Source organism: Gorilla gorilla, chromosome 3 (assembly GCF_029281585.2).
Source record: "Gorilla gorilla gorilla isolate KB3781 chromosome 3, NHGRI_mGorGor1-v2.1_pri, whole genome shotgun sequence".
NCBI lineage: Eukaryota > Metazoa > Chordata > Mammalia > Primates > Hominidae > Gorilla > Gorilla gorilla.
Genome location: NC_073227.2, coordinates 207050043 through 207075968, shown reverse-complemented (window position 1 = coordinate 207075968; position 25926 = coordinate 207050043). Strand labels below are relative to the sequence as shown.

The window sequence follows — 25926 nt, the reverse complement described above, 5'->3', positions numbered from 1 at the left end:
CTTGCATTAGTGCCCAAACCAGCCGAGCTCTGTATATTTTAATTCTTGTTTTAATTTTAGACTCAGAGTCTTGAAACCACCTTTGCAAAAATTATAGCAGAGAGAAAGCTACGACAGTGAGAGAGACCTGACCTAACCGACTCCATCTTGCTTCTGACCTCCAGGCTGCCCTTGCTTATTCCTGGGCATAGGCCGAGCTGACTTTAAACAAGGACGGTAGCCCTTTCCTAAAATAAACCCCCTTCTTGCCTGGGGACCAGACTGCCTTTGTAAAACTAACAAGTCAGCCACAAGATTAGAAGTGACGGCTCTGGAATCACGCGGCCAGAGGCCACAAGATCGCTAGCCTCCTCAATTGCTCCTATGAATAACATAGCGTTATACAACCTAAGATTGATGTTTGAGGTATTTTTCAGACCCTGCAGTTGATGGATCACCTGGCGCCACTCAGATCCATAAACGGGCTCACCTGGTCTTGTGGCTCCCACCCAAGAGCCGACTCAGTCCAAAAGGACAGCTTCAACTCCGCATGATTTTCTCTCTCATCCAACCAATCAGCATTCCCCATTCCCTGCGCCACCGCCCGCCCCCATCAAATTGTTCTTTAAATTTTCCCGTCAGCTCTATCTGGGCAGCAGGCAAGATACACCCATTTGGTGGTTATAGGGTCTCATTCTGTTACCCAGGCTGGAGTGCAGTGGCATGATCATAGCTCACTGTAGCCTCAAACTCCCGGCCTCGGGCAATTCTCCCAGCTTAGCTTCCCAAGTTGCTGCAACTACAGGCTCATACGGCCTCGTCAAACTAATTTTTAAATTTTTTGTAGAGACAGAGTCTTGCTGTGTTGCCCAGGCTGGTCTCAAACTTCTGGCCTCAAGCAATCCTCTCACCTTGGCCTCCCAAAATGCTGGAATTACAACGAGCCATTGCACCTGCCCTTTTAATTCTTAAGTACTTTAAAAGGCGTGGTGGGTGTTATAGTGAAACAGGTGTAACCACCACCAAGTATCTCTCTGCTGCCCAGACAGAGCTAATTCATCAAGACAGGGGATTTGCAATAGAGAAAAGTTTAATTCATACAGACCCAGCTGAACAGAAGACTGGTGTTTTATTACTCAAATCAGTCTCCCCGAAAATTGGTAGACTAGGGTTTTTTTTGTTTTGTTTTCTGAGACAGAGTCTTGCTCTGTTGCCCAGGCTGGAGTGCAGTGGCACAATCTCGGCTCACTACAGCCTCCGTCTCCTGGGTTCAAGCGATTCTCCTGCCTCAGCCTCCTGAGTAGCTGGGATTACAGGAGCCCACCACCACACCAAGCTAATTTTTTTGTGTTTTTAGTAGAGACAGGGTTTCATCATGTTGGGCAGGCTGGTCTCGAACTCCTGACCTCAAGTGATCCACCCGCCTCAGCCTCCCAAAGTGCTGGGATTACAGGCATGAGCCACCACACCTGGCCTTGAGACTAGGGTTTTTTAAGGATAGTTTGGTGGGTAGGGGCCGGGGAATGGGAAGTGCTGACTGGTTGGGTGGGAGATGAACTCATAGGGAGCCAAAGCTGTCCTCTTACACTGAGCTGGTTCTTAGGTGGAGCTACAGAACTTGTTGGCAGGTGGGTCGAGCCGTTATTTATCGGAAATGCAAAAACTTGAAAAGACATCTCGAAAGGCCAATCTTACATTCTAAAATAGTGATGTTGTCTGCAGGAGTAATTAAGGAAGTTATAAACCTTGTGGCTAATTTGTTGGTCCTACAAAGGCAGTCTGGTTCCCTGGCAAGAAGGAGGTTTGTTTTGGGAAAGGGAAGTTACCATCTTTGTTTGGAAGTTAAACTATGAACTAAGTTCTTCCCAAAGTTAGTTTGCCTGCACCCAGAAATAAACAAGACTAGAAGCAAGATGGAGTTGATTAGTTCAGATCCCTTCAATATCATAACTTTCTCACTGTTAACAATTTTTGCAAAGGCCATTTTACAGGGAGCTCTGCTCTCAGGATCCAGGCACTTATTCCTCCAGCTGCACAGTGAGTTCGCTTCTGACGGTTCACAACTGAGGCCTTCCCCTTGAATTTTTCTTTCTTTTCTTTCATCTTCCTTTCTTTTTTTTCTTTCTTTCTTCCTTTCTTTCTTTCTTCCTTTCCTTTATCTCTTTCTCTTTTTTTTTTTTTTTGACAGAGTTTTGCTCTTGTTGCCCAGGCTGGAGTGCAGTGGCACAATCTCGGCTCACTGCATTCTCCTGCCTCAGCCTCCCGAGTAGCTGGGATTACAGGCACACGCCACCACGCCCGGCTAATTTTGTATTTTTATTAGAACGGGGTTTTCTCCATGTTGGTGAGGCTGGTCTCTAACTCCCGACCCCAGGTGATCTGCCTGCCTCCACCTCCCAAAGTGCTGGGATTACAGGTTTGAGCCAGTGCACCTGCCCTTGAATTTCTTTTGGCAAAACATTTTACTTAAGGTCACGCTTCCTCCCTGGGGCTGCCTGTGTCTGTGACTGGTTGATGTGAGGGCATGGAGAGGGGTCCAGCCCCTTTGCCTAGATTTCTCCCAATTCTCTAGGGTCATTCCAGCTCCAGAGCTCCCCATGGGGCTGGCTAAGAACTCAGCTGCAATTGTGAATTGCATCAGAGTTAATTATTCTCTCTCTTCCCAATCCAGCTTATTTCACTCACTTATAAATCAGAGCACCCCTGAAACTTCCTTCATGCAAATCTCCATCCCAAAACCTGTTTCCTGGGGAACTGACCTAAGAGAAAAGGAAGCTAAATAAGCCAACCCTGTCTGCCCAGAAGTCCTCAAACAAAAGTGGAAGAGTTCCACCATTGAAAAGTCTGATGACTCTTGCCCAATGCACACAAAGAATAAAGAATGGTTTGTGAAAATAGCCACATGGCACAACTGTTTTCTCCCATAAACAGGACAGTGGAGCAAGGCTAGAGAGTTGCAAGAGCCAAGAGTGGCTAATATGTCACCTAGTGTAATTAGTAACTAATGAGTGATTGTCCTTTGTTATTTTAACACAGATGTATATGTTTATAGGGGAAAAAAGTGCTTAAAGCCCCTTTTGTTATGTGAGAGCCAGCCTGGCTTTGGACTGTGAAGTTATAGTCTATGTTCCTCTGTTTAACTGGCTGACACCTAAATCTAAGGCATAGATCCCAGGAGGGAATTTCATCATGAGGTCTGGGTTTGGCAGTTGAAACCCATGAAGTCACAATTTCAAAACATTGCATCTAAACATCCCTGCCATGCTCTCTGCAGCCTGGTTCCATCCCCTTCGGCAAACCACTATCTCCCGACACCAAGTTCATGTCTCCCTCATGAACTTCTCTCTTGCTATTCATTCTGCCATCTTCTTCTCCACTCATTGAAATCTCATCCACCTTGGAAGGGGCTGGGTCTCCTCTGTGGAGTCCTCCCTGCCCAGGTCCATCTTTGGAAATCCCTTTCCACCCAGCTTCTATTGCCCACACCTCTAAATCCCATCCTACTGTTCACCATAGTAGTTAACACAGGGCTAGGCACCTGTAGCTGCTCAAAAAATACAATTTTTAATGGCTTTGTGAATATATAATTTATATATCATAAAATTCACCTGTTTTAAGTGTCCGACTCAATGACTTTCAGTAAATTTACATAGTTGTACAATTATTACCGTAACCCAATTATAGAGCATTTTCATCACCCAAAAAAGGTCTCTTCCACCTATTTGCAGCCACTCCCCATTCCTGTTCCTAGGCCCAGACAACCACTCATCTGCTTTGTGTCTCAATAGATTGCAAGAAATTCCTTCTAAGTTCTTGATTTGAAGCCCCTTTACATTTTTCAATGGTCACTATAACTTACCGTTGAGTCTCCTTTACAACCTAGATGTATATTTGAACAATTAGACATTGTAAACTAAGTGGCATTGAAAACTCCCCCCCGCCACTAACAAATTGATAGCATCTACCTCTGATTACAATCTAAAAGTTATCATTTTTAGGTACAACCTAAATACCAAGATTTATTTTAAACTCAGTGTCGATTCAGTTGGGTTTTGTTTTGCAATGTGAAAAACAGGAAGAAGTTGGAGTGAACAGATTACATGATGGCACCCTGAGAGTATTCAAACAAGTCAAGTCACTTGGGCAAATCAAACAAGAGATCAGACAAACATCCTTTTCCTCGATCCCCTTCTCTCAAACCCCAGGGACAAGGGTTCCTCCGGAGAACAATTACACAGGACAGCCTGCAGAAGTTCTGGATGTTACTTCCTACCTAGGTCAGATAGGAGTCAGAGTTCACACCTTTTACTATTTTTATTGGCATTCATTTAGAGGTCATTACCTGTGCATCTTAACCTCTTAAATATTAAGCAACTTAATGATGTATTGAATATGTCATTGATACATCTGAGGCAGGAGAATAGGGTCTGGAGGCAGGGAAACTAAAGGCTTCCTAGAACTCAATCAAATGGAAAAACCCCAACATTCTACCACCAAGTAAATCACTGTAACTCTACCTCAGCTGTGACAGCTATTCATTTGCGTAGGGTGCACAACAAGTAAATAACTTTGTAATTTCACTTTAGCCTCTTCATTTACATAGGGCATACACCAAGTAACCGATGGAAACCTCTAGAGAGTATTTAAACCCCAGAAAATCCTGTAACCCGGCTTTTGAGCTGCTTGCTCGGGCCGCTCCCACCCTGCGGGGTGTGCTTTCGTTTTCAATAAACCTCTGCTTTTGTCGCCTCATTCTCTGTGCATTTTGTCCAATTCTTTGTTCAAAGCACCAAGAACCTGGACACTCTCCACCAGTAACATATCAATATATTAAATATAGATATTATATATTAAATAGCATTGATACATGACATATTAAGCAACTTGATATATTGACTAATTCACAATGATTTATTTAAAATATCTTATGAATATTTGAGAATATTGATAACACACAAAGCATATAAGAAAAGCAGAAGTTGTGATTTTTATTTTATAATGCCAAAATAAAATGATTATTGCACAGTTAAAAAGCAAATCTTAACTAAAATGCTGAAAAGCAGTGTCTCAGCTGTCAGGGTGGCAAATAACATGAAAGTGACAATTAGTCCTCCACACATTCACAGTGTTGGCCGACTATAGACTCTTCAGAACCAGAGGTACAGTGGATATTTCTCATTCCAGGGTCATGGAACTCAGCCTTGGGAATACTGAACTATTTAAATCAAAGTTCCAAAATGTGACATCTCAAATGCTCCCTGAATTCAGCAGACAAATGAACATTTCAGGTATAGAAATTAACTCAGCTTTATAATTTCAGGTTTCTCTTTAAATACTAGAACTATAAATATTTCAAAAAGCTGTTCAGGTCTATTTCCAATAATCAGATTCTCTTTTATTGTAAAACTAAAAATTTTTTGTTGTATTGTAAAACAAAATAAAAAGGTGGGGCGCGGTGGCTCACGCCTGTAATCCTAGCACTTTGGGAGGCCAAGGTGGGAGGATCACTTGAGGTCAGGAGTTCAAGACCAGGCTGGCCAACATGGTGAAACCCCATCTCTACTAAAAATACAAAAATTAGCCAGGCATGGTGGCATATGCCTGTAATCCCAGCTACTCGGGTGGCTGAGGCAGGAGAATAGCTTGAACTCAGAGATGGAGGTTGCGGTGGGCCGAGATTGGACCACTGCACTCCAGCCCGGGCGACAGAGCCAGACTCTGTCTCAAAAACAAACAAATAAAAAACAAACAAACAAAAAAACAAAAATAAAAATAGTCTTTCTAGATAAGGACTACCTTATGCGTAGCATATTATTTTATGGTAAAATAATACATTCCTTTGAATATATCATACAGCGATCATCATCACTAATTATATAGGAATATCTAAGATGCATTTATTATCATAATTTTCAAGATCAGGCATCAAAGAATCCCAGTGGGACCAAGTGATTTCGCCAATGCCATCTCCTGAGTCTGTGACCATGGGAGGAAAGTTCTGTTTCCACAAAGCCAATTACTGATTAGCCTTCAGAAAGCAAGCCTGCCTACAATACTTTTAGTAAGAATATTGTTTCTACCCTCCCACAGCAGAAACTCATAATCTCAGGAAAATACAAGTCAATATTCATTCAAATAATCATCTCATTAACTAATAAAAATGAATTGCAAATGTTTTCTGCCCTTGGGTATGCATATTAAAAAATATTTAACATTTAACAAAGTCAACACTGAGACAAGTACTTACTAAAATACAAAGTTTTTCCATTGAAAAAATACTGTAATTAAACTTCTTAAAAATATGGGTATATATTTTACTCTTTTACAAAGGAAATAGCATTATACCCATTGAAACAATTATCTTTCATTCTAAGTGCATCCAAAATACAAAAAGATCATCACAAACCCTCATATACCTCTAACTTTTCTTAAAATGAGGAATGTTTTCAAACTCCTTAAGTTGTCATGGGCTCAGTGGCTGATTGTATATTAATCAGTAGACAATGTTCTTACGTGCTTATATGTTTATTTTGGGTAAAATTAGGTCAATTGTCAAAAATAGGCCTGAAATAAGGAGATACATTTTCCTAGAAGAGATATAATTGTGATAGAATATAATCATTTACAAATATGAATAAACAAATTATAACACCTTTATGGAAAACTTAAATTTGCCATAGAACTTTTTAAATTGAGAAAGTTTCTCCTTTGCTAATTGAATATTTAAATAAATTTAATGTACAGAGTTTTTGGATCCAAGTGCTACTTGCAATTTATGACGAAAGGCACCTATCCGTTCTTTCTGAACTGGCCAGTTCAAGATGCAGTGAGATTTAAACATTCCTCTTCGCAAACAGAGTGCATGGTTCAGTTTATAATCTGGAATCTCCTCAAGGAAAACCAATATAATGGAATCCAGATTTTGTTCAATAGCTTGTTGAACTGCATGATGTACCTTGAATCTAAGTAAAGAAATGTATTGAAGAATTAATATACGGTTTTTAACAGCCAGAAGCAATACTATTTAAAAATACTCTGTAGAGTTTAAACTGTTACTGAAACTCAGGTTTTTTTTTTCTTAATTTTATTTTAAAAATTCTTTGAGTTGTGAGTAATATTGGTAATATTTAAAAGTTTAATTGAAGCTCACCTGAGGCCAGGAGTTCAAGATCAGCCTGGTCAACATGGTGAAACCCCATCTCTAATAAAAATACAAAAATTAGCCAGGCGTGGTGGCGCGTGCCTGTAATCCCAACTACTTGAGAGGCTGAGGCAGGAGAATTACTTGAACCCAGGAGGTGGAGGCTGCAGTGAGCTGAGATCACACCACTGCACTCCAGCCTGGGCAACAGAGCAGGACTCCATCTCAAAAAAAAAAAAAAAAGAAGTTTAATTGAAAAGCAAGTACACACTTAAAATTTCACAATGTTTACCTACCTTTTGCATAATGGGTCTTTTAATAGATGGTGTGTTATAACAAAAATAATTTTTCTGCTTCTTTTGATGCTGTTAACAATTGCTTCTAGTTCAAAAACACCCGCCTCAAAGTCCCTTTCTTCCAGACAAAATTTGAGAGATTGGTCTTCCTTTTCCATTGAAGAGAAATGTTCCCAGACCCAATCCTTATCTTTATAGGCATGAATTATATATGCTGCATATTCAAACTGTTCTGTCTGTCTGTCTATTTCTTTGAAACCAAGAACTCGATGTACTGAAACATTCCAATAAAAAGATATCCTCCAGCCCTCAAAGTGGATGAGAAGTACAATAAAGATAAAAATCAACAGGATACTGGTATTGATCATGAAAAAGAGTTCAAAGGGGGCACTGTCTTTGCAAGATGATGTATCAAAAAGTCTCACTGGGAACCCATGATAGTGAGGTGGAGTGTTGCAAAGGTAGTGGCTTGACAGTTCAGGGATGTTGGTATGGGTCTCGTTAATCCAATTAACAAACCAGGCAATACTTTCACACGTGCAATCAAAGGGATTAAAGCGCATATCTAACTCAGTCAGGTTCCTGAAAGCTGGCCCGAAAACCTTCTTCTCAACTGATGTTATGAGATTCTTCTGAAGATTCAATGACTTTAGAGACACCTGATTATTAAAGACAGATGCTGGAAGTGTGTTTAAATTATTCAATCCTAAATCGATGATCTTTAGTTCAAATAAATCCTTGAAGACCTCAACTGGGATCTCGTCAAAGCCGTTGGACTCCAAGTTAAGGATGTGGAGGTGAGACAGACCCTTTAGGAAATAAACCGGACCACCAGGGTTTGCGTGTTTCCAGAGCCGTGCTAAGTTGTTATGCTGCAAATCCAGAATTTCTAGTTTCTCAAGACCCTCCAACATGTCATCATTTATGTTGGCTATGTTGTTGTTGCTCAGATCCAGAATGGTCAAGTTACGAAGAGGCTGGAATGGTGAAGGAGAGCTATCCACATTTTTAAGGGCCACCCTTCGAAGCATCAGTCGTTGAAGGCTTGGGACCAAGGCAAAGGAGTTCCTAGTCAGCTGCAGGTACTTGTTGTAGGAAAGATAGATTTCGAAAATATTTTCTAGACCTCTCCATTCCTGGCCTGTGAGTTCTTGCCCAATTTCATTAAGGCCCAGGTCAAGTACTTCTAGGTGGCCCAACCAAGAGAAAGCATCACTCTCTATTTTTGAGATTTTATTCTTGGTTAGGTTGAGTATGTGTAAGGGAGAATGAGCAAGTGATACAAATGTTTCATTTGTCAAAGTTCGCAAACTTGTAAAGGAGTTGGATAGACTTAAGTATTTCAGGTTTATCAATCCTGTGAACATATTGCTTTTTATGCCTGGAATATCATTATCTTCCATGTTAAGGTGCTCCAAACATTTTAGCCACTGAAAAGAAAAATCATCAATCTTGGGGAGTGAAGCAAGGGAAATACTTTGTTTAGTAAAAGACCGTTTCAAATTCAGGTACCTCACATTGAAAAGCCCGTGCAAAGAGTGAGAAAACAAATGCTGTATATTATTATACTCCAGGAATAAATATTCTAGATGTGGAAGCCAAGCAAAGGAATCGTTACCAACCACATTTAAGTTGTTGTAGGAAAGATCGAGCATAGTGAGATTTGTCCACTTTAGTCCCAAGAAAGTTGTATTGCTGGTGGTAGACAGCTGGCTGTTACTCAGAGACAGATTCCGAATGCTTGTGTTTGCTAATTCCAAACATAGCTTCTCTGTGAGGCTGGGACCCAGCTGGACATTGTTCAGAAAGAGGCCAAATAATCTTCCAATTGCGTAAAAACACCCTGGAGAAAACTAAAGGTAGGAAAAAAAAAGAGGTTAATAATCAAAAGAGCACAGACTCTGTAAGGCTGTTGAAAGCCTTTTTTTTTTTTTTTTTTTTTTTGAGACGGAGTCTCGCTCTGTCGCCCAGGCTGGAGTACAGCAGTGCAATCTCAGCTCACTGCAAACTCCACCTCCTCAGTTCAAGCAATTCTCCTGCCTCAGCCTCCTGAGTAGCTGGGATTACAGGCATGCGCCACCATATCCAGCTAAGTTTTGTATTTTTAGTAGAGTCGGGGTTTCACCGTGTAGGCCAGGCTGGTCTTGAACTCCTGACCTCATGATCCGCCCGCCTCAGCCTCCCATAGTGCTGGGATTATAGGCCTGAGCCACTGCACCCGGCCAGATGCAGTTCTTTACTCCATCTCCGCTCACCCTTCACCACATCCTGTGGGCAGAGCATTTCTCCCCCTTCCTCTAATGCACGAGTCCTTCCTTACTCGGTTCCTGCAGCGCCCACCTCTTACTCCAGCCTCTGACCTCCCCCGGCCCCTGGCTAACTTCTGCTCAGCATTCACAGCCTCAGCTTAGATGCCACCTTTTCAGGGAGGCTTCTCTGACCTTCCAGTCCAGGATCAATCTCCTGGTACTTTTTCTTTATCACCATGAGAACAATTGCAATGAATAAACTGCTCGTGAAGTCACTCCTGGGGCAGTTCCTGGTTCTGTCTTGGTGCCGCTGTTCTCAGTGAGCCTCATGGAAGGAAGTTGTGGATGGCTTTTATGATGAGGCGGTGACGGCACACTTTCCTTTCTGGAACTCTGAGCTCCAGCTCTCCCTCTCGTCTTTCCACCCAGATTTTCTCCTGACTTTATTTTACTATCGTGTTTTTCCAGCTCCCTTCTGCTCCGTCCCACACCCTTACCAGAGCCTTGGCTGTTCTGGGACTCACTTCGGGGACAAGAGAACAGCAAGTGGGAGAGGAGGAATCCAGAGAGGATGGAGGCCAGTTCCGGCAGTCGAAACCGCCAGAGGAGTAAAGGGCTCTGATTTTTCTTTTTCTTTTTCTTTTTTTTTTTTTTTTTTTTGAGACAGAGTTTCGCTCTGTCCCCCAGGGTGGAGTGCAGTGGCGCGATCTCAGCTCCCTGCAACCCTCGCCTCCTGGGTTCAAGCGATTCTCTTGCCTCAGCCTCCTGAGTAGCTAAGATTAGAGGTGCCTGCCACCACACCTGGCTAATTTTTTTGTATTCTTAGTAAGACGGGATTTCACCATGTTGGCCAGGCTGGTCTCGAACTCCTGACTTCATGATCCACCCCCACCTCGGCCTCCCAAAGTGCTGGGATTACAGGCGTGAGCCACCGCGCCCAGCCTGGAGAGGGCTCTGATTTGCAATGTGTCACTTGGGGGACAGTAGGGCTAATGCAAAAAAAGAGAGAAGTATAGAAGAAAGGGTGCTTTATCATAAACAAATGAGTTAAAATGCAAAGCAGAAAATTATGAAATTAAGTATGATAAATCTACATGATAGCACTATTTTACAGGCATTAAAATTAAGCTTTGGAATGCTTCTTAATTGTATGGGAGATGTTCATAATATGATATTAAATCTAAAGAGCAGGAGACATCATGATCTTCGGAGGGTGATATAGCATAGCTGTTAGGAGCAGGGCCTCCGGTCCAAGTGAGCCGGAAACCCAGCTCTGCCCCAGGTGGATCCTGTGGGGCCTGAGATATGTCACTCAAACTTTCTTCATCTCAGTTTTCTTTTGTGAAAATGACAATTAAGAATAAGTTGATTACGCCGGACACGGTGGCTCATGCCTGTAATCCCAGTACTTTGAGAGGCCAAGGCAGGCGGATCGCCTGAGGTGAGGAGTTTCAGACAGCCTGGCCAACACGGTGAAATCCTGTCTCTACTAAAAATCCAAAACTTAGCCAGGGGTGGTGGCGGGCACCTGTAATCCCAGCTACTCAGGAGGCTGAGACAGGAGAATCGCTTGAACCCGGGAGTCGGAGGTTGCAGTGAGTCCAGATTGTGCCACTGCACTCCAGCCTGGGCAACAAAGAGTGAAACTCAGTCTCAAAAAATTTGATTAAAAATACTATATACATAAAATATTTTTAAAAATTTATCACAGCACTTGACACACAGTTAAGTGTGAATTTCAGTACAGTAAGAATTGAAGCTATTGTTTTTCCTTATAATTATTTGGAGAAAAGCCAGGGATAAATATACCCAAATGCTAACAGTGGTTGTTTCTGACTATGGACATTTGAGTGATTTTTAAAAATCACCCCTTATTATTATTTTCTCATTTATTCATATATTTAATAAGATTACTACAATAAATGTCTTAATCATAGAAAAATGCTGTTTAAAAAATAAAATGAAGAGCTTGCACAAAACATCTTAATATCTCAGGATAAATTTGTACGCCATTTATTTTTATGTCTGAAAAAAATAGAATTGTAATTAAGGATTTCCAGTAGTCTTATAGCCTGGAACAAAATGCATGTAAAATACAGACAAACCTGTATATGAAAATGCGGAGTCCTATTTAGGGAAAAGTAGTTAGTTGGCGGGACCGAGAGAAAGCAAAAGAGCAGGTAAATTATTAGTCTGTCTTTCTTCATGATCCAGGACACGTAGCCCTCCTGTGCGAATAACTGACAATCTTCCTGTGCCCACCTATCACCAGGCCCCTGCGAGTTAGCCCACAGCAACCTGGGTGCTGTCAGCGCAGCTCAAAGCCCTCTTCAGCACACAGCATAAACAAGACCCTGTAAAATCCCCAGCAAGCCTTTGTTTCTTTGCAGTCAGCTTCTCTTGCTGATATGCCCGTTGCCTTCTCGCAATGTAGTTTCCTACTTTCACTAATAAATGTGCCTTTCTCCACCTGCAACTGTCTTGGTAAATTCTTTTACCCCTGTGCCACCGGTCCAGATAGTTGTTGCTCTCCCGTGACAGAAAATGATTAGCTTGAAGATCATGATTCCAAAAAGAGACAGTCCTGTCAGTTATTTAAGCTGACTTCATTATAGGAAGGTTTTTTATAACAACATACTGCTGCTGATCATTTCCTGAGCACTGCCTATTCCAGACACAGTCCTAAATTCTTTACCACACAGTCCTATGAAGCAGAGTCATTATCACGCCCATGTGAAAGCTGGGAGGCTAGAGAGGGAGAACTTGAATAACTTGCCTGATAACATGATTGTTAAAAGGCAAAGCCCAGAGACCAAGCCAGCTAACCCAACCGTGAACCTGGGGCTCTTGACCATCGTACTCTTTAATTAATAACTCTGTCAGAGAGTTTGTGTGAGAGAGCACTATTTCCACTTTACAAGTGAGGACACAGACTCAGAGATGTTAAGGATGTTCGCAAGGTCACCGCACAGGGGTTCCACCCAGTGCTGCAGGGCGGCAGAGTCCCGTCTCCCGACCTCTCCTGGGGCTGCCTGAGATCTCAGGAGGATGACACCAATGCCCCCAAGCAGTAGGTGGGAAGGATTGCTGGAAGACAGGCAGAGGCTAGAGAGCATTACATTCCTGTGTATGTCACACAGATAGGGACTATCCACCTTAAAGGCAGAATGCAAAATAATTTTACCTTATTTCTTACCTCTTTAATTTGATTCGATGACAACTCTAATTTTTTTAAAGATGAATTGGCAAAGATATACAGTTCTTCACTTTTTAGCGCTTGAATTTTATTGTTTGATAATAGAAGCTCTTGGAGATTTTCCAGCTGAACCTGAGTTCCTAATTTTGTAGATGACAAGCCATTATGAGACAGATCTAATGTGATTAAATTCTGAAGGGAAAAAATAATATGCATATGTTAGAGTCTTGCTGTCAAAAACAGTTCTTTTAAATGTAAGTACATCTGAAAAATATTTCAACAGCAAAATCAACACCTCTCTATTATTCTGTAGAATACTAACAGTAAGCATAATAAAAAATCTTTGATCTGATTAATCTTTGTTACGTTATAATCTTTGTGATGGTTACCCTTGCAACCATTGTAGGAAGGATTTTATTTCTTACTTCAAGAATCATTTTATTTCTCTTACCAAAATAAAAAAGATTTAAGCTTATTTATGATATAAGGAACATTGCTAATTTATGAACTTATTTATCATAACCTTTTACTTATGATGCAAGAAATTTTCACACGGCTTATCAAACACACAGTGTCATGCTTTAACCTTGAAAATAAGTATCAGAAAAAAGAACAGAATGTTTTCTTAAAAAGCATGAGAATTTTGCCATCTATGAAATTTTAAATAGATTTTTATACTGAGAGTCATATTATATAAATTTTGAATCATGACTAGTACAGAATATTAACTTTTGTTTGCTTTATCAGTACTGTGGGATGTTTTATCACCCTTTGCTACTTTTGAATATGTATGCTTCAAATTCAGGCAAAAGGTAAGGGAAAGCGATACCAGTTAAGGCAAAGTCTAATGTAATCGCTGTTAACGAGAAGCAGGTTTTTTAATTTAAGTCTTTACAAAAATAACATCTTGCAATGATTTCTCTAGCCAGATTTTGAGCCCTTTGTATTCAAAGATATTTCATCCACATTAGACTCTAAGAAGACCCAAGAAAAGATTTAAAATAGCTAGGGAGCAAATCACTTTATGTTTCACAGCATATTTATGTTTGTACATTATTCTTGGCATCTGAGGAAGAGCAATGCTCAATTTTTTATAAGGCCATAAAATGAAGTAACTTGAAAATTGCTTTGGTTAAAGAAAAGCACTTAATAATTGCCTCAGATTTCGAAACAATAACATGCGTTTTTTTTTTTCTGGTGCTCTAAAGCATTGTAGGGTTAATATGGTTAACTATGATTTATTGCGTATTTTTTAAAAGCTAGAAGAGCGTATTTTGAATGTTCACAACACAAATGAGAAACATTTGAGATGATGGATATGATAATTACCCTGATTTAATCATTACACATGATATACACATACTGAAAAATCATTCTCTATCTCATAAATATGTGCAATTATTAAACATCAACTAAAAAGAAAAGAAAAAAAAACTAAAATTCGAGCAAAGTGTTGAAAAGAAAAAGGAATCATTGAAAAAGTGACACCACTATTGAAAAAGTCATTGAAATAGCCACTGAGGAGATTTCTGAAACCAGGAGTAGGTAATTTTTAGTTGAACAATTCACTTGATCATTGTATCAATTTGTTAATTTTATTTAAGTCAGAATTTGGACTCAAGACTTTTGTCATGACTTCACATACTAAATCAGCAGCATTGAAAGTTTAGTTTCCATGTTCTTATGGGATATTCTGATTCTTCTCTGTTCATTACTTCTATCTCTTGCATCTAAGTTCTATTTCTAATGCGAGAAAGCGAGAGAGGCAAACATTGGAAATTAAGGATGAAACTGATTTAAGAGTATATTTTCTCTTTTGGAAGCATTTTCTATTATAATGGCAATATTCGTGGCAAATTGGATTAGATCAAATTTCTTCCTCTTTATTTCCTTGATATTTAGATAGTAAGTCTAAGGATGGGTAAGTGACTTAAAAACATTAGTAACAATAGACATTTTCATCTTACCTTCTGCTTGACAAAGGGATTATTTTTAATTTTCTGGATTGAGTTGGACATGAGATGGAGTTCAGTCAAATTCGTGCAGAAGGCAAAGGTTTTATCAGAAAGTTGAGATAGCTCATTGTGCTGGAGGTTCAAAACTTTTAACATGGGAAGTTTCTGGCACAATTCTGGCTCCAGTTTTGAGATGGTGTTAAATCCTACATCCAAGCTAGTTAGCTGGCTATACCTTGTAAAGTTGGCGGCTGGTAATCTTCTGAGTTGATTATGGGTAAGGTTCAACACTGTTATGTTTGTGGGTAGATCATCGGGTATCTGAGTCAACTTCAGGTGGCTGCAGTCAGCAACTTCATGGCTAACAGTGCACTTGGTGGTGGAGGATGCACACAGCATCCCAAAGGGCAAAAGGCCCCCCCAAAAGTAGATACAAGGCAAAGTCTGTCTCATGATTCTGCTGTAGAAAAGAAACATTAAAAAGTATGAGCAACATTAATAGCAGATGGCTTTCAAATGCATTGGTATATTCCTTGTAAAATATATCACCAAGATATGACCATGTATGATATTATTACTCATACTTTTATGCCATACAAGTACATATTATACAAGTCATACATCAAATGGAAAAATGTCAAACAGTACAGAAAGGTAAAAAATAAAACATCTAAACTTCCTTCCTATCCTTCACCTTAATGCCAGTTGCAGCTGTAATGTCTCTCTTTTGATAGGTTCTATCTGTAATTCTCATGATTACCTCCATAAACTTAATATTCTTGATCTTCTATTTCTTTATTTACTCATTTCACTATAAAGATAAGGAATTTAATTATATTTTTCTCTCATTCTATTCACAACTTTTCTTTAGTTAATTTTGTTTGTTTTTGTTTCGTTTTATTTTGTTCTGTTTTGTTTTTGAGACAGAATCTGGCTCTGTCACCAGGCTGGAGTGCAATGGTGCGATCTCGGCTCACTGCAACCTCCACCTTCTGGGTTCAAGTGATTCTCCTGCCTCAGCCTCCCGAGTAGCTGGGATTACAGGCACCCGCCACCACACCTGGCTAATTTTTGTATTTTTAGTAGAGACGAGGTTTCACCATGTTGGCCAGGATGGTCTCGATCTCTTGACTTCATGATCTGCTCACTTCAGCCTCCCAAAGTGCTGGGATTACAGGCGTGAGCCACCGTGCCCAGCCAGTTAATTTTTATTTTATTTTAAATAAATAAATACATTTTTCTCCACATTTCTTCCTTTCTTACATTTCCTAAAACTGTCAGCTATAACATTGCTTGACATTGTCAAGATGTGAAATGTTAGCATTTTATCCTGAAACTATGATTACATATGAGGTCCCTGGCCTACATTAATTCAGAAAATCTAAAGTCAGTAAATATTATTTACAATTTTAAAAAGTATTTGTATTTATTTATTTATTTATTTATTTATAGAGACAGGGTCTCACTCTGTTGCCCAGGCTGGAGTACAGTGGTACTATCATGGCTCACTGCAGCTTCCAACTCCTGGGCTCAAGGGTTCCTTCCACCTCAGCCTCCCAAGTAGCTGGGACTACAGGCATGTACCACACCCAGCTAATTTTTTATTATTTTTTAAATTTTATAGAGAGATAGGGTCTCACTATGTTGCCCAGGCTGGTCTCAAACTTTTGACATCAAGTGATCCTCCAGCCTTGGCCTCCTAAAATGCTGGGATTACAGGCATGAGCCAATGTGCCCAGCCTCAATCACAATTTTACAATCATATAAATAAATAGTCACTGCAGATCATAATGGAACTGAAAAATTCTTATCACCTACTAAGGTAGCTGTCATAATATCATGGTGCAATGCATTCCTCACGTTTATAGTGATGCTGGTGTAAACAAACCTACTGCACTACTAGTTCTATAAAATATAGCACACATAATTATTTACAGTACCTAATAGTGGATAATGATAATAAATGAATATGTTATTGATTTATGTATTTACTATACTATACTTTTTATCATAATTTTAGAGTGTACTCCTTCTACTTATTTTTTTTTAAGTTAACTGTAAAACAGCCTCAGGCAGGTCCTTCAAGAGGGATTCCAGAAGAAGGCACTGTTGTCATAGGAGATGACAGGTCCGTGCATGTTGTGGCCCCTAAAGAGCTTCCAGTGGGACACGACGTGGTGGAAGGCAGTGACATTAATGATCCTGACTCTGAGCAGGCCTAGGCTAGTGTGTGTGTTTGTGTCTTCGTTTTTAACAAAAACGTTTAAAAAGTTAAAAAAAAAAGAAGAAGAAAATTAAAAATAGAGAAAAGCTTATAAAATAAGAATACAAAGAAAATATTTTTGTATAGGTGTACAATGTGTTTGTTTTAAACCAAGCATTATTACACGAGTCAAAAAGTTTTGAAAAATTAAAACTCTTATAAAGTAAAACAGTTATAGTAAGTTAATTATTACTGAAGAAAGTAAAATTTTTACATAGGTTTAGTATAACGTAAGTGTGCAGTGTTCATAAAGTCTGCAGTGGTGCACAGTCATGTCCGAGGCCTCCACACCCACTTCCCTTCTCACTCACAGACTCACCCAGAGCCACTCCCAGTACTGCAAGCTCCACTCGTGGTAAGTGCCCTATGGAAGTGCCATTTGTAACCTTTTGTACCACATTTTCACTTACCTTTTCTATGTTTAGACACACAAGTACTTCCCATTGTGTTACAATTGCCTCCAGTATTCAGTGCAGTCACACGCCGGCTGTCTGGTTTTGCAGGTTGGGCGCCACAGGCTGTACTACCTAGTTCTGTGTAAGCACTCCCTGTGACGTTCCCACAAGGACGAAGTCCCCTCACGATGCATTTCTCAGAACATATCCCCATGATTAAGCGCCACATGACTGTGTTCTATTTCTTTGGGGTAAATAACTAGGATTGGAATGCCTGGGCCATTTGGTGAGGCCATTTGGTTTTACAAGAAACTGCCAGATCCTTTGGGAAAGTGTTGCACCACCAACTTTCCTGACAACATTTGGTACCTATTTTTATTATTATTTTTAATCATTCTGCTGAATATATAGTGATAACTAATTATGGTTTTCATTTGCATTTCCCTGCCGACTAACGATATTTAACAATTTTCATGTGCTTATTGTTCATTTATCTTCCCTTGTATGTTCAAATATTTTGCTCATCTATTAGATTGTTTCCTTTTTATTATTGTGTTGTAGGAATTTTTTATGTATCTGAGTGTCAGTCCTTTGTCAGATTCCTATTTTGTAAATATTTATTCCCAGTGTGTGAGCTGCGTATTTATTTTCTTACTGGTGTCTTCTTAATTATGATGAAATCTAGTTTATCATCTTCTCTTTTATTTTTATTGTTTCTGTGTCTTCTCTAAGAAATTTTCCTACTCCCATTACTTAGATACTCTCCTCTAAAAAGCTTTATGGTATTAGCTTCTATGTGAAGGTGTGTGATCTCTCCTGAATTAATTGTTGTGTATGCATGAAGTAGGAGTCACGGTTTTTTGTGTGTATATCCAGTCAGTCAGATCTTGTTTTTTGTTTTTTTTTTGAGATGGAGTCTCACTCTGTCACCCAGGCTGGAGTGCAGTGCTGCCATCTTGGCTCACTGCAGTCTCCACCTCCTGGGTTCGAGTGATTCTCCTGCCTCAGGCTCCCGAGTAGCTGGGACTACAGGCACGCGCCACCATGCCCGGCTAATTTTTATATTTTTAGTAGAGACAGGGTTTCACCATGTTGGCCAGGCTGGTCTTGAACTCCTGACCTCAGGTAATCCATCCACCTCGGCCTCCCAAAGTGCTGGGATTATAGGGGTGAGCCACCGCGCCCGGCCCAGTCAGACCATTTTTTAAAGAGACTTCTTTCCCCCACTGGATTGTTCTGTGCTTTCCTTAGAAACCGAGTAAATGTTTTAAGTGAGGGGCTATTTCTGGGCTGTCTACTCTCTTCCACTGAAATATTTGTTAGTTCTTAGGCCAATACCACATTGTTCGGATTACTTTAGCTTTATAACAAGTCTTGAAGTTCAGTGAGCGAAACCTCCTATCTTGCTCTTCTTCTAGATTGCCTTTTCCGTTGCTATGGTTGATGGAAATTATCCAATATTGTGTATTATTTATTATTAATTATTGCTTCTCACTAGAATGTGAAGCTATAATAGTAGAGGACATAGTTCTTATTCCATACGGTGTTGTGTGTGCCTAGAACAAGGCCTGGCACTTTGTTGGCTCTGAAGAAATAAATATATGTTGAATACATAGCCGATATGGTTTGCCTCTGCGTCTCCACCCAAATCGCACGTTGAATTGTAATTCCCAGTGTTGGAGGTACGGGCTGGTGGGAGGTGACTGGCTCATGGGGCAGAGTTCTCACAGATGGTTTAGCACCACCCCCTCGGTGCTGTTCTCCTGATAGTGGGTGAGTGAATTCTTATGAGATTCAGTCATTTAAAAGTGTGTGGCGGTTGGGCACCGTGGCTCACGCCTGTAACCCCAGCACTTGGGAGGCCAAGGTGGGCAGATCACCTGAGGTCAGGAGTTTGAGACCAGCCTGGCCAACATGGTGTAACCCTGTCTCTACTAAATACAAAAATTAGCTGGGTGTGGTGGTGGGTGCCTGTAATCCCAGCTACTGGGAAGGCCGAGGCAGGAGAATCGCTTGAACTAGGGAGGCGGAGGCTGCAGTGAGCCAAGATCCCACCACATGCACTCCAGCCTGGGTGACAGAGTGAGACTTCGCCCCCGCTACCCCCAAAATAAATAATAAAAAAATAAAAGTGTATGGCACCTTCCCCTTCTCTCTTCTTCCTGCTCCGGCTATGTGAAGGTGCCAGCTCTGGCTTTGCCTTCTGTGGTGGGTGAAAGCTCCTTGAAGCTTCTCCAGAAGCAGAGGCTGCTATGCTGCCTGCACCGCTTGCAGAACCATCAGCTGATTGAACCTCTTTCTTTATAAATGACCAGTCTCAGGTATTTCTGTAGAGCAATGTGAGAATGCACTCATACAATAGCTTTCCACGGGCATTTAGTCAGCTCGGGAAAGCCACCTAACTCCATACATTGTCACACTTTATTTTGGTGGGATGTGTACCCAATGTGATACTCTGTGGTGTGATGAACAACCAAATTTCAGATATTTTAAAAAATCAAATACACCCACAAAGTATGGAGATGAAGCAGTGGTAATGATATCTAAATAGATATTCCACAACATCTAAAAGTCATGACATGAAAATTATTCCAGGTAAGTTTCAGGTAATAAAATCACCTTAGGTGACTAATCCTAGGAAAACAGAACTAATGTGAGTATATAGAATTGTTCTAATATACTTAAAAATAGCGATTTTACTAATATTCTAATTTAGTTCTCAGAAACAGAAAAAAAACAACAAAAAAAAACTGGCTTCCATAAACTAATATTCCCATCTCATGGCCTTTACAACTCTGGCACTAATCATTGTAAAGCTGTGCACATTCTTTATATCCACAGGCCATGAGGAATGCCACAGCTAGGCCAGCAAGGATGCATTTGCTGACTTGCCCAGGCACGTGAAGGATGCAGGGCTGGCAATGATAACTCTCAAATGCCGGGGACCAGCTCCCCACCTGCCCCCTCTCTGAGAGTCTCCCAAACCTCTCTTCCAGTTCCTTCAGAACTTCCTACCTCTATTTACCAACTCATAGGTAAGGTCCCTACGATACATTGTCCTTGCTTAGGTGAGATGTACCCCTCTGGTAGGGCTCCTGCTATAGGTCAGAATTGCTGAGAAGGACTAATCCATTACAAAGCATATTCCTGAATGACTGAAGGACTTGCCCCATCTGAAGACATTTCATCAGTGGGCAAAACTCACCAAATGCTAGGCAGGAGGAGTGAAAGAGGAACGAACTTGGAGAGACTCCTATGAAATTTCAGAATTGCAACCATGCGCACAAAAATCCTAAAACCTTCATTTCCAAAGAAAAGAGATCTTGATTAATAAAAAACTTTTCATCAGTAACATGAACCACTGGAAAACAATAGAGATAAGCTTTCCAAACATTTAGAGAAAATTATTTTGAATTTAAAATTTCATATCCAGGCAAAGCATAGTGGCTCATCCCCACAATCCCAGCACTTTAGAAGGTGTAGGTGGAAGGAGATCAGGAGTTCAACACCAGCCTGGGCAACATAGTGAGACCCCATATCTACAAAAAAAATTTTAGAAAGTAGCCAAGTGTGGTGGCACAAGCCTGTAGTTCCAGCTACTTGGGAGGCTGAGGCAGGAGGATCGCTTGAGCCCAGGAGGTTAAGGCTGCAATGAATCATGATCACACCACTGCACTCCAGCCTGGGCAACAGACAAGACCTTACCTCTAAAAAACAAGAAAATTACCTTTGACCAGGCCAAGAAAATTACCTGTGGCTCATGCCTGTAATCCCGTCACTTTAGGAAGCTGAGGCTGGAGGATCCCTCGAGCCTAGGAGTTTGGGACCAGCCTGGGCAACACAGGGAAACCTCATCTCCACCAAAAATTTTTTTAAAATTAGCTGGGCATAGTGGTTCACACCTGTGGTCCCAGCTACTAGTGACACTGAGGTGTGAGAATTGCTTGAGCCAGGGAGGTCAAGGCTGCAGCGAGCCACGATCATGCCACCGTACTTCAGCCTGGGCAACACAGCGAGACCTTGTCTCTAAATCGATAAATGAAATAAAATAAAATAAAATAAGATAAAATTTCACATCCATCTGAATAACTAAATAAAAAGGTACAAGTATTTTGAGATATGCAAAAATTCAGTAAGTTTATAGCCATACGATCTGTATGAAAAGGTTATTCTAGGACATGCTTCAGTAAAACAAGCAAAAATGCAGTTAAAGGATGAAATGAGAGTGAAGAAAAAGTTGCTGTTGAATGAGATCTAGCAGAAATAAAGAAAATGAAAAAAATTAAAAAGAGACTCACTCGGCCTTAGAATTTTGGAAATATTTTGTGAGGGCACATGGAATTCACATTCTTTGTCCAAGTGAGAGACAATATTGCCTGATGGTTAGGACATGGGGTCTGGAGGCAGACTACCTGGAGTTAACCACTATCCATAGTTTGATTTGTAAACTTTGCAATCTTTGTAGTAGGTTAATACACAGGCACGCCCATATGCAGACACATACCAGCACGTAATCATCTGTAAACCTGGGAATCAACTTGCTGAAGCCAACTCCATTTTTACCCGAGTACCCCACAATTGCCGATACCAGTCTCTGATCTTCCCATACACCTTAACGACTTTCCACTTCTCCACTTCTTCCATTATCCTTCATTAGGTGAAAGAAAGCCATTTACTTACTCCTAGGCATACCTGAACGTTCTCTCCTATCTGAGACATTGTCATACAATGCCAGCTCCTGTCTCCCCTCCAGCCAATAAAACTAACAAAAGGGGATACGCTCTTTTAACCTCTTGGAGTTTTGTTTCTTTAAGGTAAAGATGTGATTTGCTAAAAAGACTGTTGCAAAATGATTTCCATAGCTTCCCTAATGTGTTTTTTCCAGGTACAGAATGCTACAGAGAAAAAAATTAAATGCTGCATAAATACATTATCACATTAACTAGATATTGGTGCTATTACTTGTGTTCTGAGTTATACCCTTCTCCCATGCCCATATCATACCCCTTTTCTTCCACTTCCTTCCTCAATAATTCTGACTAGATTTCAAGCACCAGATCAAAGAAAGACCAAAGAAGGCGAAAACCACATGCATTCTACTAGCAAACTCTACTCAGCAAGACAGACCCTGCCCAGTAAGAACGTGAAATGAACACCTTCACTTACTTGGATGACCGCTAGCCTTTCCTTTTTCCTTTAGTACAAATCCAGACATTTCATCAGGGAAGTGTGTGGCAAATAGACGGCACTCTCGAAAGTGAAAGTAAAGCTTGAAAAAAATGCTTTTATGTTTGGTGCATTCCAAGAAGGGCAAAGGGAGAAAACAAAAACAATCTCTGACAACCTCAGAGAGGCGTTTCAAACCGCCTCCGAAAAACATCTTGTTTTTATTTTATTTTAACTTTTTTAAAGCTGAGATCCTTGGATTTCATTGAAAGGGTCACAGATTTAGCAACAGCTAAAGTTGAAAGTGGGGACCTCACCATTTGATGTGGGCGGGTCTGGACCTCTGCAAGTTAACGAATAACAGTGAATCCCTCAATTTTCTGCCAGACTCATGCGAAGCTGTCAGAATTGAGTAGTGTATGGTCACAGGGACAGAAAAAAAAAATCCCTAATCAAAGCTGAAGTACTTTCCCTTCTTTCGTCTGGCTTTTATCTCTTTGCAACACTGTAAAATAACACCGGCAGAAATTAACCTCTTGATCCAGGAAGAAACTGAGTTTCACAGCAGAGAAAGAGCCAAACATGGCAAAGCCGACAGCCAGTCCCACTCCTGCTGATCCACTTTTCCACGGTCAGACGCGTTAGGGAACAAATCAGTATGCCCAGAAAAGTTCAGATTAACTAAGCATTTCGTTCTTAATTTGCTTTAATGACTCCAACTAGTTAAGTAAATGTGCTTGTTAAGAAATGAACTCACTTTTTTTCATTACAGATGTGCTATGATCTATTATAACTATATTGTTATATAGTGAAATATCACAATTGGAAGGAACTATAGACCACCTAATCTCACTCCCTTGTTTGAGAAATTAGGAAAACGAAACCTAGGGAGGTGAGTGGTTTGCCTAAGAACATGCCACAAGCCATCATATGCTTTGAGCACACAAGTCATAAAACAACTGGACGGCTGGGACATGGCATTAGCTTGAACTCATTGCAGAGCTGATGGCAAGAAACAAGCGTGCATCATGGTGCAAAGTGCCCTCTTGTGGGCTCCAGCTTCAGCTAGACCGCTTTATAGTTACTGGGCTCAGGGCTACATGTCTCTGATTTTCATTTGTGACATCTGTAACATAACACCATAAGCAAACAGATGTCCTGAGTACGTGACTGTCCCTCACATCTATCCATTGGGATGTCCAGGAATACTTCACTAATATTCAAAACATTTCTTCTCTGTGAGCGCCTTGAAGGCAGGGTGAGGTTTATTCTTTGTACTATAACTCCCCAGCGACCCTCTGAGGTAGACTGTTTCTTTGGCCTTCAATGAAAGAGACTTGTCCTCAGAATTCAAACCCTTGTGTGGCCTTCTCCCACGCTGACTCTAGGCTTGGCCATTTGACTAGCTTTGGCCAGTGGGATATTAGCAAGCATGCAACAAGGTCTCATTGCCAAACACGATTACCAAGGCTTGAGAAGCAAGCAAATAAATGATTGTTGTTTTAAATTTAAAAAAATTGGAATGGTGTCGTATGCATTATTAGCGAAATAAAACACATCATCTCAACAATCCTTCATACCTATCCCTTATGCCTTATGACTCCTTATACAGATTAAATTTCCCACGACTTTGGTTGACTAATAAATGGCTTTCGATAAATAAATTTTATTGATGGTCTCCTGATGCACTAGTTTGGGCTTAATACCAGTTCATATTCAGATATTATTAGTCCTTAATTCTTGCTAGTTTCTAAATACAACACAGATTGTTTCCTCTCTACTGTACATTTCTTAACTATGTGCATTAACTTATTTAGCTATGATGGTGATTGGAGCAATAGTGAAAAACCTCATTTTCCCCTTTTTAGAAGAATTAAGGCTGGGAGCAGTGGATCATGCCTGTAATCCCAACACTTTAGGAGATTGCTTGAGCCTAGGAGTTCAAGACCAGCCTGGGCAACGTGGTAAAACTCCATCTCTACAAAAATTACAAAAATTAGCTGGGCATATTGGTGCATGCCTATAGTCTCAGCTACTTGGGAGGCTGAGGTGGGAGGATCACTTGAGTCCAGGCAAATTCAAGTTTGCATTGAGTCATGAGTGCGCCACTGCACTCCAGCCTGGGTAACAGAGGGAGAACCTGTCTCAAAAAAAGAGAGAGAGAGAATTAAAAAAACAAGTATGCCCATAAATGTAAAATAACAAATTTAGTAAACACTGATATTTCACAGCATTACAGATCAGCCAATCTCAGAATAATGGGAAGCTGTATATTCCCAGCAAAACAGAGATCTACAGAATTCTAGAAGCCAAAGTCCCTTAAATTTATTCACATTCTAAAAACTCTAAGTTCCCTCCTTCCATTTGAGGGGCCACTTTAATGAGAGTTTAGTAAGATAATATACACAAAATTTCTGGAAGAATCACTTGACAAAACACAGCAAGTTACAGAGACCGGAGTGACAAGCCAGATATAATTAGCAACTTACCACTCACATGCTGAACTACACAGACACTGTTCTTCTTTGCCCGTTCCTAATAACAATTCTTAATAAAACAACCGTTTTTGTTTTTTTAATTTCTTTTTTTCCTGAGACAGAGTCTTGCTCTGTCACCCTGGCTGTAATGCAGTGGTGCGATCTCAGCTCACTGCAAGCTCCGCCTACCGGGTTCAAGTAATTCTCCTGCCTCAGCCTCCAGAGTAGCTGGGACTACAGGCACGTGCCACGACGCCCGGCTAATTTTTTGTATTTTTAGTAGAGACGAGGTTTCACTGTGTTAGCCAGGATGGTCTCGATCTCCTTACCTCGTGATCCACCCACCTTGGCCTCCCAAAGTGCTGTGATTACAGGCGTGAGCCACTGCCCCCGGCCAATTACAACCATTTTACCTATAGACAAAGATAGCGTATAGTCTGTAGGCAGTCTAGTCAATTCATTATAAGATTTATAAGGGAAAGTTTATCATTTTCATTATCATCATTATCAGCACCTACAATACTGAGGCTTTACGGAACCATCTTTACAATCTCCCGAATGAATGAATTTAGACACGAGGATTGCGTCACCGCAGTTTCTAACCACAAATACAGAGAATTGAAATTGTGGGGCAAACAGAAGACTCTCTTCTCAATGCATGTATGTGAAAAGGCAGATTAGTACTGAACAATACAATAATTACACTCTGTGAGGGCCAAATATAGAGAGAACTAATTGCTCAGTAATACTTAACATTTGTGCCAGCAATGAATATCCAATTATCAGTGAGCTGTTGGGTATTTGAGGCA

The 25926-nt window shown here is 40.5% G+C and overlaps 1 protein-coding gene across 2 annotated transcripts; it reads right to left on the bottom strand.

Moving 5' to 3' along the window:
• Positions 1 to 4943: 4943 nt before the first annotated feature.
• TLR3 (toll like receptor 3) lies at positions 4944 to 22946 on the bottom strand. 2 transcript variants are annotated; one of them, XM_019024914.4, is made up of 5 exons: positions 22641 to 22946; positions 14829 to 15276; positions 12862 to 13053; positions 7417 to 9269; positions 4944 to 6941 (listed from the first exon to the last, which is right to left on the bottom strand). In XM_019024914.4, exons 2-5 carry the CDS (start codon positions 15267 to 15269, stop codon positions 6713 to 6715), a joined length of 2715 nt encoding a protein of 904 aa, XP_018880459.4. In that variant the 5' UTR covers positions 15270 to 15276; positions 22641 to 22946; the 3' UTR covers positions 4944 to 6712.
• Between the last annotated feature and the right edge of the window lie 2980 nt (positions 22947 to 25926).

Bases quoted from the DNA above. Each gene is read 5' to 3' on its own strand.
- TLR3 (XM_019024914.4), bottom strand. From the start codon at position 15,269: ATGAGACAGACTTTGCCTTGTATCTACTTTTGGGGGGGCCTTTTGCCC. The intron at 13,054-14,828 runs GTAAGATGAAAA...TTTTCCCTTCAG, and splicing joins ATCCCTTTGTCAAGCAGAAG to AATTTAATCACATTAGATCT. The intron at 6,942-7,416 runs GTAGGTAAACAT...TTCTTTACTTAG, and splicing joins AAAGACCCATTATGCAAAAG to ATTCAAGGTACATCATGCAG.